Below are 13,652 nucleotides of genomic sequence, written 5' to 3' on the forward strand. Positions count from 1 at the left end.
GGTTATGCATTAAAACAGAGTCATGTCTGAAGCATTAATTCTCTGAAGTTCCACGGTGTGTGTGTTGTTGATTTCACCTGGTGACCTCTCACCTATCCTTCCATTTTAGGATTATAGTCAATGGCCAAAGTTTTCCCATACTCAGGGTTTTTTAGGGTTTTTCTCCGGGTTTTGGGGGATCTGTGAATTTCGAGAATCTTACATCTGTGACCCAACTCCATATACCCACCTTAGCCCCATATCCCTTAATACCTTTAGTTAACAAAAATCTATCAATCTCAGATTTAAAATTAACAATTGAGCTAGCATCAACTTCCATTTGCGCAAGAGAGTTCCAAACTTTTACCACCCTTGGGTGTAGAAACTTTTGCAAACTTCACTCCTGCAAGTCCTGGCTCTAATTTTTAGGCTGTGTCCCCTAGTCCTAATATTCAAGTATAGGAGACCTCCAAAAACAGGTACAAATGAATCAGCAGCCAGAAGCAATAATCCAGCAACTAACCTGTAACTCCTGCAACATCCCTTTAGATAGGATTTTACATTGTCATGGTGAAATTTTATTGGAATTTTTTTATGGAGTTGTAGCAGTTACTGTGCTGAGTGCACTCATATATAATGTTAACATTTTTGATACTCAGCTAAAATTAGCATCAGTAACAGCAACACAAGACTTATTGGTTTACGAGAAAACGAAACGTGGTTTGATCTTGGACCGCCTACTTTGGAGTGAGTTAGTTACAGAATCTGACTCAAAAATGGTTTGTTTTGTGGTTAACCACACAGAGCTAAGATATTTATTTGACGGTTACCACAGAACCAGAGAGAAATCACGGACTAGAAATTCTTTAGGCCATTTTTAATGCAGTAAATGGGCACAGGGAACAACCCCAGTGCCCAAAGACGGAGGCCCAAGGATCACAATAAATTTAGGGCGAGTTGCCGACACCTGTCGAGCCTCCACAGGTAGCTCGCACGAGGGGGGTCGATTGTGGCAGACAGCAACCATTGGGAGTACTGTGGAGCTGGGAAGAGCACTCCTGGGCTCCACAGAAATGTAAAAAAATTATATTTCACTTATCCTTTCGGAGGCAACCAAGGCTCGGCCGCATCTATGTCCCAAAAACCTGAACAGAGAAGGCCCAAGCCCTGCTTTGCTCAGAGACACCCAATTCCTTCTTGTAATGTTCCTTAAACAGGCATTATGCTCTTTAGTGGCATATGCAAGGGACCTGATGCCTGTTTTAGGCGGCTGCGTTAGACACCTGAAAAGTGGCCAGATCCAAATTCGGGTAAGACGTTTATCAGGCATTCTTGGGGTGCAGGGCTTGTGCTCCCAAATTGGTCTTTTTTTGTGCCCGTTTCACGCCTGATGTCAAGGGTATTTTACAAATAATTGTAAATGTACCATTTGTTATTGCTACTGATTTCTTAACTACTTATATTGTTAATAAATAATTCAGTCGTTCACGGCTTAAGCCGACATTTGATAGATTCATAGAATGATAGAAAGGTTACAGCACGGAAGGAGGCCATTTGGCCCATCAAGTCCGTGCTGGCTCTATACATCAGCAATCCAGCTAGTCCCACTCCCCCACCCTAACCCCATAGCCCTGCAAATTTTTTACTTTCAAGTCCTTATCCAGTTCCCTTTTGAAGGCCATGATTGAATCTGCATCCACCAACCCCTCAGGCAGTGCATTCCAGATCCTAACCACTCGCTGTGTAAAAAAGGTTTTCCTCATGTCGCCTTTGGTTCTTTTGCCAATCACCTTAAATCTAAGCCCCCTGGTTCTTGACCTTTCCACCAATGGGAACAGTTTCTCTCTATCAACTCTCTCAAGACCCTTCATGATTTTGAACACCTCTATCAAATCTCCTGGCAACCTTCTCTGTTCCAAGGAGAACAACCCCAGCTTCTCCAGTCTATCCACGTAACTAAAGTCCCTCATCCCTGGAATCATTCTAGTAAATCTTTTCTGCACCCTCTCTAAGGCCTTCACATCTTTCCTAAAGTGCGGAACCCAGAACCTGACACAATACTCCAGTTGTGGCCGAACCAGTGTTTTATAAAAGTTCATTGTGACTTCCTTACTTTTGTACTCTACGCCTCTATTTATAAAGCCGAGGATTCCGTATGCTTTTTTAACTGCTTTCACAACCTGCCCTGCCACCTTCAATGATTTGTGCACATGTATCCCCAGATCTCTCTGTTCCTGTACCCCTTTTAGAATTGTGCCCTTCAGTTTATATTGCCTTTCCTTGTTCTTCCTACCGAAATGTACCACTTCACATTTTTCTGCTTTCAATTTCATCTGCCACGTGTCCACCCATGCCATCAGCCTGTCTATATCATCTTGAAGTCTATCACTATCCTCCTCACTGTTTACTACCCTTCCAAGTTTCGTGTGATCTGTAAATTTTGAAATTATGCCCTGTACACCCAAGTCCAAATCATTAATATATATCGAGAAAAGCAGTGGTCCCAGCACCGACCTCTGGGGAACACCACTGTACACCTCCCTCCAGTCCGAGAAACAACCGTTCACCACTACTCTCTATTTCCTGTTACTTCACCAATTCTGCATCCATGCTACTACTCTCTCCTTTATTCCATGGGCCGCAGTCTTGATGACAAGCCGACCATGCGGTACTTCATCAAACGCCTTTTCAAAGTCTATATACACCACATCAACTGCATTGCCCTCATCTACCTTCTCTGTGACCTCATCAAAACCTCTATCAGGTTAGTTAAACAAGATTTGCCTTTAACAAATCCATGCTGGCTTTCCCTAATCAATCCAACTGTTAATTCTGTCCCGGATTATCGTTTCTTAAAGTTTCCCCACCACCGAGGTTAAACTGACTGACCTGTAGTTGCCGGGTTTATCCTTACACCCTTTTTTGAACAAGGGTGTAGCATTTGCAATTCTCCAGTACTCTGTCACCACCCCTGTATCTATGGATGTTTGGAAGATTATGGCCAGCACCTCCACAATTTCCACCCTTACTTCCCTCAGCAACCTAGGATGCATCCCATCTGGACCAGGTGACTTATTTACTTTAAGTACAACCAGCCTTTCTAGTACTTCTTTATCAATTTTCAGCCCATCCAGTAACTCAATTATATCTTTCTTTACTGAGACACTGGCAGCATCTTCTCCCTTGGTAAGGACAGATGTAAAGTACACATTTAGTACCTTGGTCAAACCCTCTGCCTCCATGAGTAGATCTCCTTTATGGTCCCTAATCGGCCACACCCCTCCTCTTACTGCCCGTTTACTATTTATATGTCCGAAGAAAACTTCTGGATTCCCTTTTATGTTGGCCACCAATCTACTCTGAAACTCTCTCTTTGCCCCTCTTATTTCCTTTTTCACTTCTCCTCTGAACTTTCTATATTCTGCATGGTTCTCACTTGTGTTATCAACCTGACATCTGTCATATGCACTTTTTTTCCGCTTCACCTTACTCTCTATCTCTTTTGTCATCCAGGGAGCTCTGGCTTTATTTGCCCTATCTTTCTCCCTCGTGGGAATGTACCTCGACTGTATCTGCTCCAACTCCTCTTTAAAGGCAACCCACTGTTCAGTTACAGTTTTGCCTGCCAATCTTTGATTCCAATTTACGCGGGCCAGATCTGTTCTCATCCACTGAAATTGGTCCTCCTCCAATTGAGTATTTTTACTTTAGAGTGGTCCGTGTCCTTTTTCATAGCTATTCTAAACCTTATGATACTATGATCGCTGCTCCCTAAATGCTCCCCCACTAACATTTGCTCCACTTGGCTCGCCTCATTCCCGAGAACCAAATCCAGCAATGCCTCCTTTCCCGTTAGGCCAGAAACACATTGGTCAAGAAAATTATCCTGAACACATTTCAAAAATTCCTCCCCTTGTTTGCCCCTTATATTATTATTATCCCAGTCTATATTAGGATAGTTGAAGTCCCCCATTATCACTACTCTATAGCTTTTGCACCTCTCTGTAATTTCCCTACAAATTTGTTCCTCCACATCCTTCCCAAGGCCCATAGAATACAACCAGTAGTGTAATGGCACATCTATTGTTTCTTAACTCTAACCAAATAGATTCTGTCCTTGACCCCTCCAGGACATCCTCTCTTTCCAGCACTGCAATATTCTCGTTAATCAAAACTGCCACCATCCCCCACCCCCCTCCTTTCTTTCCTTCCCTATCTTTCCTGAACACCTTGTATCCAGGAATATTTAGTACCCAATCCTGCCTTTTTTAAGCCAGGTCTCCGTTATCACCATGATATTGTATTCCCATGTGGCTATTTGCATCTGCAGCTCTCCAACCTTGTTTACCACGCTTCGTGTGTTTACACACATGCACTGCAAACCAGTCTCAGACTTTCTTGTACTCTCTCTTAGTCTGATCCCTCCTAATACTATACTAATTCTTACTCTTGTGCTATCTTTCTCTCCTGCTGCTTTGTGCCCCTTGTTTCCCCTTTCCACTGCTACATCCTGGTGCCCACCTCTTGTTAAATTAGTTTAAACCCCCCCCCCCCCCCGCCGACAGCACGAATGAACCTCCCTGCGAGAACATTGATCCCAGCTCTGTTGAGGTGCAACCCGTTCGGCCTGTACAGGTCCCACCTCCGCCAGAACTGGTCCCAATGCCCCAGGTATCTAAAGCCCTCCCTCCTGCACCATCTCTCCAGCCACGCATTCATCTGCTTTAACCTCCTATTTCTATACTCACTAGCACGTGGCACTGGGAGTAATCCGGAGATTACTACCTTTGAGGTCCTGCTTGTTAATTTCTTTCCTAACTCCTTAAAATCTGCCTGCAGGACAAAGGGTAAAAGTCGATGGATATCTTTGCGAATGGAAATCTGTTTCCAGTGGTGTGCCACAGGGCTCAGTGTTGGGTCCCTTGCTGTTTGTGGTATATATATATTAATGATTTGGACTTGAATGTAGGGGGCATGATTGGCAAATTTGCAGACGTCACAAAAATTGACCGTGTAGTTGATAGTGAAGAGGATAGCTGTAGACTCCAAGAAGATATCAATGGGTTGGTGGAGTGGGCGAAAAAGTGGCAAATGGAGTTCAACCCGGAGAAGTGTGAGGTAATGCACTTAGGGAGGGCAAACAGTAAAAGGGAATACGCAGCAAAAGGGAATATATTGAGAGGGGTAGAGGAAGTAAGAGATCTTGGAGTGCATGTGCACAGGTCCCTGAAGGTGGCAGTTACAGGTAGATAAGGTTGTGAAGAAGGCATACGGAATGCTCTCCATTATTAGCCGAGGTATAGAATACAAAAGCAGGGATGTAATGATGGAACTGTATAAAACGCTGGTAAGGCCACAGCTGGAGTATTATGTGCAGTTCTGGTCATCACATTACAGGAAGGATGTAATTGCTCTGGAGAGAGTGCAGAGAAGATTTACAAGAACGTTGCCAGGGCTTGAAAATTGCAGCTACGAGGAGAGATTGGATAGGATGGGGTTGTTTTCCTTGGAGCAGAGGAGGCTGAAGGTTGACTTGATTGAAGTGTACAAAATTATGGGGGGCCCAGATAGAATAGACAGGAAGTACCTGTTTCCCTTAGCGGAGAGTTCAAGAACTAGAGGACATAGATTTAAACTGATTGGCGGAAGAGTGAGAGAGGACATGAGGAAAAGCTTTTTTACCCAGAGGGTGGTGGGTGTATGGAATTCGCTGCCCAAATTGGTGGTAGAGGCAGGGACACTCAACTCTTTCAAAAAGTACCTGGACCTGCATCTAAAGTGCTGTAAGCTGCAGGGCTACGGACCAGGTGCTGGAAGAAGGGATTAGAATGGGCACCTGGTTGTTCTTCAAGCCAGCGCGGACACGATGGGCTGAATGGCCCCCTTCTGTCCTGTATCTTTTCAATGGTTCTATGGTTCTAGGACCTCCTCCCTCTTTCTACCTACATCGTTGGTACCAATATGGACCACGACCTTTGCCTGTTCACCCTCCCCTTCCAGAATGTTCTGCAGCCGCTCAGTGACAGTAGCATTTATTCTGCTGCTTTCTAAAGCCTAGGAATTCATGAGGGCCTGTGCTGTATCCAGTAAATAAAAGACCCCTGGGCACAGTCTTATTATCAGATATTGTAGATTTAAAGCAGCATTCTGGCTTGTAGGGAGCCTATGTGTCCCTTATGTGTGTGTGGTGTTTGACTGACCATGAGAAGGTAGGAAGAGATTCTTTTATCTCGTGGGTTGTGTCTCACTTAGAAGTTGGAATTTTAAAAACCTGTTTTCCGAAATACAGGCAATAGCGTCAGTCTTCTCAGAATTACTATTTGAATAATTGATGAAAAATCCCACTGATGTCTGTAAAAACTACGGGGATCAGTGTGTCATGTTTTAGTTGCTGATGCATTGCTTTTGAAGAAACTTTTGCAACATAGTCCACTTAGAGTGACTTTTAATCTTGCAAAATTCTACAAAAAAAAGTGTTGTCATAACAGAGCTAACTGAGCTTGAGCAGCATTTGGCAGATACTCAAAGACATGGCCGGGGCTTCCCACTTCTGTGCTCACCAGCCCCTGACCTTCTCACCATTAAAGTGAAAGGACAAAGAAAATCACAGGTTGGAGAATGCAAAAGCAGAAAAAGCCGGCCGATATCTCTACTGATCCCATATAGAGGGCAGTAACCTGTATCAGCAGCAGAGGTGTTGTGGTCAACATTTATCCCTCAACAAACATCACTCTCACAGATTGGGGGTGGAATTGGACATGGCGGGGACACAAAACAGGCGGTATCGCATCGTTCACCCGTTATACGCCCCGCCCGATAGTCTGTCCCACGGACTTCAATACAGTTGACTATCGGGCGTGTTGTATGAATGTCGGCAAATGAGATTCCGCCTGTTTTGTGTCCCTGCCCATGTTCAATTTCACCCCCATTGTTTGCTGTTTGAGGGACCTTGCTGTGTGCAGATTACTTGCCTTCTTTCCCTACATTTCAACAGTGACTACATTTCAAAAAGTATTTCACTGGCTATTAAGACGTCCTGAAGACGTGAAAGTGCTTTAGAAGGACAAGTTCTTCTTTCTTTAGGTGTGTGTTGTAAAAGATTCAGTTCACATTAGCATATTGTACCCATGTTCAGATTACTGGACCTGTAAAGTTGTATTGAAGTCACTATTTATTTTCATATGTTTAAAATATCTGAAATTCAGGAGAAATTATTTTTGGCATGAAAGGTAGAATTACAGTTGGCCTCAAAATATCAGAAAATGCACAAAATAAATACATAGGGCATTAAATTGGCCACACAGTGCCCGTTGTTTCGGTGCTACACGGCCTCTCCGACATCTAAGATGGCGTCTTGGATAAGCACACACGTTTCCTGCGTGACCTGCGCCAGTTGCCATCTTGGTATTGGAGTTAGAGCAGGTGCAGATAAAGCACGCTGGAATCATGTAAAGTAGGGAGAAAATGGCTTCAATCAGTGTGCAACGCTGATTTAAAGTGATCGACACCATTTTGGGACTTAACACTCAACTCAGCACACAGTCTTAAGCCCGACCATCTGAATGTGTCTTCGAGTGCCTGGTGGACCCCTCACCAGCGCTATTTAAAGGGACCATGCAGGATTTACAGGTTAGTGGCTGGATTACTGCTTCTGGCTGCTGAGACATTTGTAACTATTATTGGAGGTCTCCTAGACTTAAATACTAGGACATGGGGATTATAGTCTAACATTTAGAGCCAGGACATGCAGGAGTGAAGTTAGAAAATGCTTCTACAAACAAAGGGTGGGAGACGTTTGGAATGCTCTTCTGCAGACGGCAGTTGATGTTAGCTCACCTGTGAAAGTTAAAGCTGAGATTGATACATTTCTTTGAACCAAGGGTGTTAAAGGATATGGGGTTAAGGCGGGTATATGGAGTTAGGTCACAGGTCCACCATGATCTCATTGAATGGCAGAATAGGCTTGAGGGGCTAAATGCCACTGCCACTTGCCTCTTGATATGCGCCACCTTCTCCTGCAAGAAATCGGGATGTGTGTCTGGGTGATGTGCCTGTCATGGTTGAATAGCTCACCATTGTGTGTGGCCTGTGAGTTGTGGGTGAGCGGTTTGAAACAGTGCTAATGTGCAAGGGTGAGAGGAAGCATCTGGTTGGAAGAGTTGAGTACTGATGGAAAGAGTTTGTTGATAGATGGAGGATGGGGGGGTGTAGTGCGTGGTGCAGATGGTAGGAGATGCCACTTGACAGTTGACCTCACTCACCTTGACCACTCATGTCAAAGCATTGAACTTCTTCCTGCACTGCATCCATGTTCATGATGCTGTGCACCTGGCAATAACATCGTCCCCCGTTGCCTCCCACTGTCTTTTGGATACATGTCTGGAGGACTTCTTGACCCCCCCCCCGCGGATATAGGATGTCCCTCCTTCTGTCCACCGCTTCCACCCAAGGTCTCTAGTGCATCAGCAGAGAACCTTGGTGCATTCACTCTCGCAGGCCTGGTACCAACTCAGATCGGCAGATTGGCGAGGATGTGGGATTTAGTAGTGCGCAACCTTCATTCAATGTTTTAACATAACTCATCAGTGTATAAAGATAGGGATGGGACCTGCATCTGTGTTTTATGTGTGCGATGTCTGATCTCTGTTCAGACTCCATGCAGACAGTAAACTGTTATTTTCAGCAAGTAACAGGTACCAGCTACCTTTAAGAGATTTCGAAGAAACATCCTCCTTTAAGAGATTGAGCTCCCCCTGGTGGCAAAAATTGCAAATTGCATCAATTCCGAGTGCAAGGCCTGGAAAGGAAGGCTGATTGCAGGTAAGTCCTCGGGTGGGTCGAAACTTGCATCCTGCCTGCGCAGGGTCCATCGGGCACGGGGCACTAGCGCATCACGGTACCCCCGCCCGAAATGGACTCTTATCCAATTTCTCCCCCAAAAAATCATAACTTTCTGGGGATGTTTCCCTAGGAAATAAGAGGGCGATTTTAACCCATCCCGTCCGGCAGGAACTGGGCAACACAATTAAAATTGCCTCTTAAAACTTACCGCCCTGTTCCTGCTTTTTTTTATATGGAAACATAGAAAATAGGAGCAAGAGTAGGCCATTCGGCCCTTCAGGTCTCCTTCGCCATTCAAAATGATCATGGCTGATCGTCTAACTCAGTACCCTGTTCCCAATTTTTTCCCCATATCCCTTGATCCCTTTAGCATTAAGAAATATATCTATCGCCTTCTTGAATACATCTAATGTCTTGGCCTCCACTGCCTTCTGTGGGAGAGAATTCCACAGGTTCACCACCCTCTGAGTGAAGAAATTTCTCCTCATCTTTGTTCCCGCTCCAATCCCGCCTGCTCCCACATTAATTGGGCCCTTTTTTTAGGCAGCCCAGGCGCCCAAGTAACTCAGGCGGGAGTTTCATCACTACATGTAAATCAAGATCTTATGATGTCATTAGGACACAATGGCATTTTAACCATTGACTGATCAGGGTGCCCGTTGTGACTGCCCCACTCGGTAAAACCTCTTGGGGACGAAGCGGAAGCCATAAAAGGTAAGTTTTAAACTGTTAAATTGTGGGGTCAGGAGGAAAGTCTGAGCCTCTGCTGCCCCGGCCTCCCCCTTTCCCAACTACAAGGCCCTACCGAAATCAACCCCTCGCAACTTACCTCAGTGCCGGCAGGTGGCCTCTGGGCTGTTCAATCTTCACCTGACAGTAGACGGACAACTGCCTCATTTCAGGTGGGCAGCTGGCTGGTGAGATGTAAATAAGGCCTGAAGTTAAAATAGCCTCGGAGGGGAGGGTTTGACATTTGCTCCACTCCTGCCTGTTAGAAACACGCTCCGAGTTAAAATCCTTCAAAGTCCCATGCCTTCAACATGTGTATTTCACTTTGGTAAGTTTCAAATCCAACACTGCTTTTCCCTTGCAATAAAAGTGATGCAGTTTTAGTAATGACTTGCCCGTGTCCCACTGCACTTTCAGTCTAACTTCTCATCTTTACATGTCATAAGGCCATTATTTTGAAGTTGTCATCCTTTTTGGGGCTGCGTCGGTTTTTACCAGCGTGCTGGAATGGCATGTACACAGACATGATGGTAATGACCCGGATTTTGGGAACAAACCCTTATCAGATGTAACAAGCATTTTTGCAACATTGATGGGAAAGCTTGTTTTCACATCAACCAAAGCTTGAATAGACCAGAAACTCCCTCATTCCCCTTTGCAACCTTTCTTGTCCTTCTATCATATTCATACTGTTACTGTTAATGCTTCCCAGAGCTTTTCTCTCTTGTTCCTCCTATTTGCCATCTGACTCATTTTACTTCTTACCCACTTCCTCAATGTGTTGAAATCAAGATGCACATCCACGGTAACTGTCGAAAAGCTAACCAACAGTTTTAAAAAAAAAGTTGGCACACTATCAAAAAGACGTCCAACTCCAAAACCACCCTGAATGTTACTCTGCAATGTATGAACACTTGTTATTTGTGCTGCAAGTATACCGAAGCTTATTACTCAAAGATTGGTGGCATTGTAAGCAGTGTAGATGAAAACATAAAATTACAAAGCGATATTGATAGATTAGGTGAATGGGCAAAACTGTGGCAGATGGAATTCAATGTAGACAAGTGTGAGGTCATCCACTTTGGATCAAAAAAGGATAGAACAGGGTACTTTCTAAATGGTAAAAAGTTAAAAACAGTGGATGTCCAAAGAGACTTAGGGGTTCAGGTACATAGATCATTGAAGTGTCATGAACAGGTGCAGAAAATAATCAATAAGGCTAATGGAATGCTGGCCTTTATATCTAGAGGACTAGAGTACAAGGGGACAGAGGTTATGCTGCAGCTATACAAAACCCTGGTTCGACCGCACCTGGAGTACTGTGAGCAGTTCTGGGCACCGCACCTTCGGAAGGGCATATTGGCTTTGGAGGGAGTGCAGCGTAGGTTTACTAGAATGATACCCGGACTTCATGGGTTAAGTTACGAGGAGAGATTACACAAATTGGGGTTGTATTCTCTACAGTTTCGAAGGTTAAGGGGTGATCTGATCGAAGTTTATAAGATATTAAGGGGAACAGATAGGGTGGATAGAGAGAAACTATTTCCGCTGGTTGGGGATTTTAGGAGTCGGGGGCACAGTCTAAAAATTAGAGCCAGACCTTTCAGGAGCGAGATTAGAAAACATTTCTACACACAAAGGGTGGTAGAAGTTTGGAACTCTCTTCCGCAAACGGCAATTGATACTAGCTCAGTTGCTAAATTTAAATCTGAGATAGATAGCTTTTTGGCAACCAAAAATTTTAAAGGCTATGGGCCAAAGGCAGGTATATGGAGTTAGATCACAGATCAGCCATGATCTTATCAAATGGCGGAGCAGGCACGAGGGGCTGAATGGCCTATTCCTGTTCCTATGTTCCTGTGTATTCATCTTGAAGGAGTAAAATCAGAAGTTTATGAAAGTTTTAGGAGTGATATAAGTTTAGTCGGCACAAGATTTGATTTTTTGAACCTTTATTTGGTACATTTTCAAAAATTTTAGATTCTCGAGTGAAAATGGGCATTGAATTTTTTTAACATCTCAACATGGGGAATTTTGAGGATCATCTTGATATAAAATATCCTTGGCTGCAGGGTCCGGCACCCCGAGAGAGTGGTAACGTGCCCCTCCAACTTTTCTAGCCACCCTTTGGGGCGGATGCCCATGAGGAACTGGAAATAGCACAGGTCTTTGGGGCAGGGTCAACGATGGGCCATGCTGACAATCGGAAATCTCGTCCTCTGCAATTCCATCAGGGGTACGAGCCTTCAGGAATTTCAGGTCCCGTGTGACTTTTAGTCCAGGCAACATTTAGTTGGATCTTTTTGGCCTTCGAAGTGGAAGGAATTTCTCACCACATTCATGGAGTTATGATTTATCCATCCTTCTTTGTCCCATTTTCACCTAAGGTAGGTCTGGTGGAAAATGGGACATAGAGGGATGAATAAATCACAGGGCACTGTGCTGTTTCCTCATGTTACATTGGAGTTGACACAATCCACCATTAGACCATCACCTACGGTAGGTCTGGGGAATGGTCTAATGGTGGAGTTGCATTATGCAGAATCCACGACACGTGATACAATGCACATCAATACAGTCAATCATTTTTACCCATGGAGGTGAGCCTGACTCCAATAGACAATATTCTAGTATTTAAATAGATGTGTTGATCAGGTTATACCATTTGTTTCATCTGAAAAGAACTTGGAGCATTGCCAAACATGTACACACGAGAGTGTACACAGAGCATGCATGAAGTTGAGTTGTGATTTGGAGTGTTTAATGGGGGCGTACTGAAAAATGGCAGCATAAGATGGAACTCACACTGGTAACCAAGGATAACAGGAGCAGTAGGTGTATCATTGAATGAATTCATTAAATGCTGGTGGTTATTAAGGCATGAATTTACCCACATTGACTTCTAATCAGAGACAGAAAAACTCAAGCTTAAGGGATACATTGCACAGTGGAATCATCATTGTTGGTTATTACACTTCTGAGAAATTAATCAACAAAATTACGTGTAATGTTCAATTTATTTTCCATAATGTAGCAGTTTTTTTTACATAGCATCTGCAGAAGCCCGGAAAGGATTGTTGAAACTATATCAAGAGAAGTATTTCTATTGCAGGTTATGTTTGTAAGTTATGTTCATACTTGAAAAAAGTGATGCAATGATTATGTTCCATCAGAGCAGCTGCACAGGAAGACAGTTAAATATCGGTTCTTCGGTAATGATATCAATTCCCCAAAATGTTATATTCCACATATCTAACTCCAAGCTCTTCCTGTCTATCCTGTGCAGCTTATTTAAATTTTGCTTGTGCTATTTGTGCATAGATAACAGATGAATCAGCTTCCTTTGAAGGAGTCAGGTTCTGCAAGAGAGAAATTAACCATTTATAATAATGTGAACTATTACTGCATCTCTTTACATCAGATAACAACTTTACAAATTTGTTGCGGATATTAATATTGTAGGACGTGTGATTTCACCAATATGAATCTATATACTTACAGTATCTGAAGATTGTTGATTGCCTTGTGTACCATGTCTGGACCCTGTGATAATTGCAAACACCACAATTAAAGGATAACACTGACAAAAAAAACTGACAATTGGCACACAAATATTCTCAACTTACTGCATTTCATCGTACAGCCAATGGATCAGCAAGACATTGATTGACAGTGAACCCAGTTTTCATCTGTATAACCCAGATCCACACTAAGCACTGCATTTGCACAGGGAGCCATTGGGACGGTCATAAATGAACTAAGCTCCTGAAAAGACTCTGCAGAGTTTGAGAATTTCAGTGCCTTTTCAGCTTCAGATACCTGCTTTCATATAGAAAGCATAGAAATTACAGCACAGCAAGAGGTCATTTGGTCCATTGAATCGAGGCCGATGTTAACTGTTCATCCGCAGCTTTCTATTCCAATCCCACTAATCTTTTATATGCCTCGTGTATTTTTAGATGATTGTAGTTTACAATTTATGCTCTATTAGATGTCGGGGTTGATTCTCCTGTTTCCTCCTTGCCCGGGTGGAGCAGACTCAAAATGGGATCTGCTTGTCCAGGCCTCAGGGTGCCTTAATTTAGTTGGGCAGGTCATTAGCA

At 43.7% G+C, this 13,652-nt stretch overlaps 1 protein-coding gene across 3 annotated transcripts in view; it reads right to left on the reverse strand.

Moving 5' to 3' along the window:
* Positions 1–12,293: 12,293 nt before the first annotated feature.
* Positions 12,294–13,652, reverse strand: part of LOC137332317 (uncharacterized) — a 43,084-nt gene continuing 41,725 nt past the window's right edge. For all 3 annotated transcript variants that reach the window (XM_067996057.1, XM_067996055.1, XM_067996054.1), the window contains 2 exons: positions 13,049–13,092; positions 12,294–12,908 (listed from right to left, as the gene is read on the reverse strand). In XM_067996057.1, coding sequence (XP_067852158.1) covers positions 12,837–12,908; positions 13,049–13,092 — 116 coding nt within the window. In that variant the 3' untranslated portion in view covers positions 12,294–12,836. The remainder of the gene's footprint in view (positions 12,909–13,048; positions 13,093–13,652) is intronic.

This window comes from Heptranchias perlo, chromosome 14 (assembly GCF_035084215.1).
Source record: "Heptranchias perlo isolate sHepPer1 chromosome 14, sHepPer1.hap1, whole genome shotgun sequence".
Lineage (NCBI taxonomy): Eukaryota > Metazoa > Chordata > Chondrichthyes > Hexanchiformes > Hexanchidae > Heptranchias > Heptranchias perlo.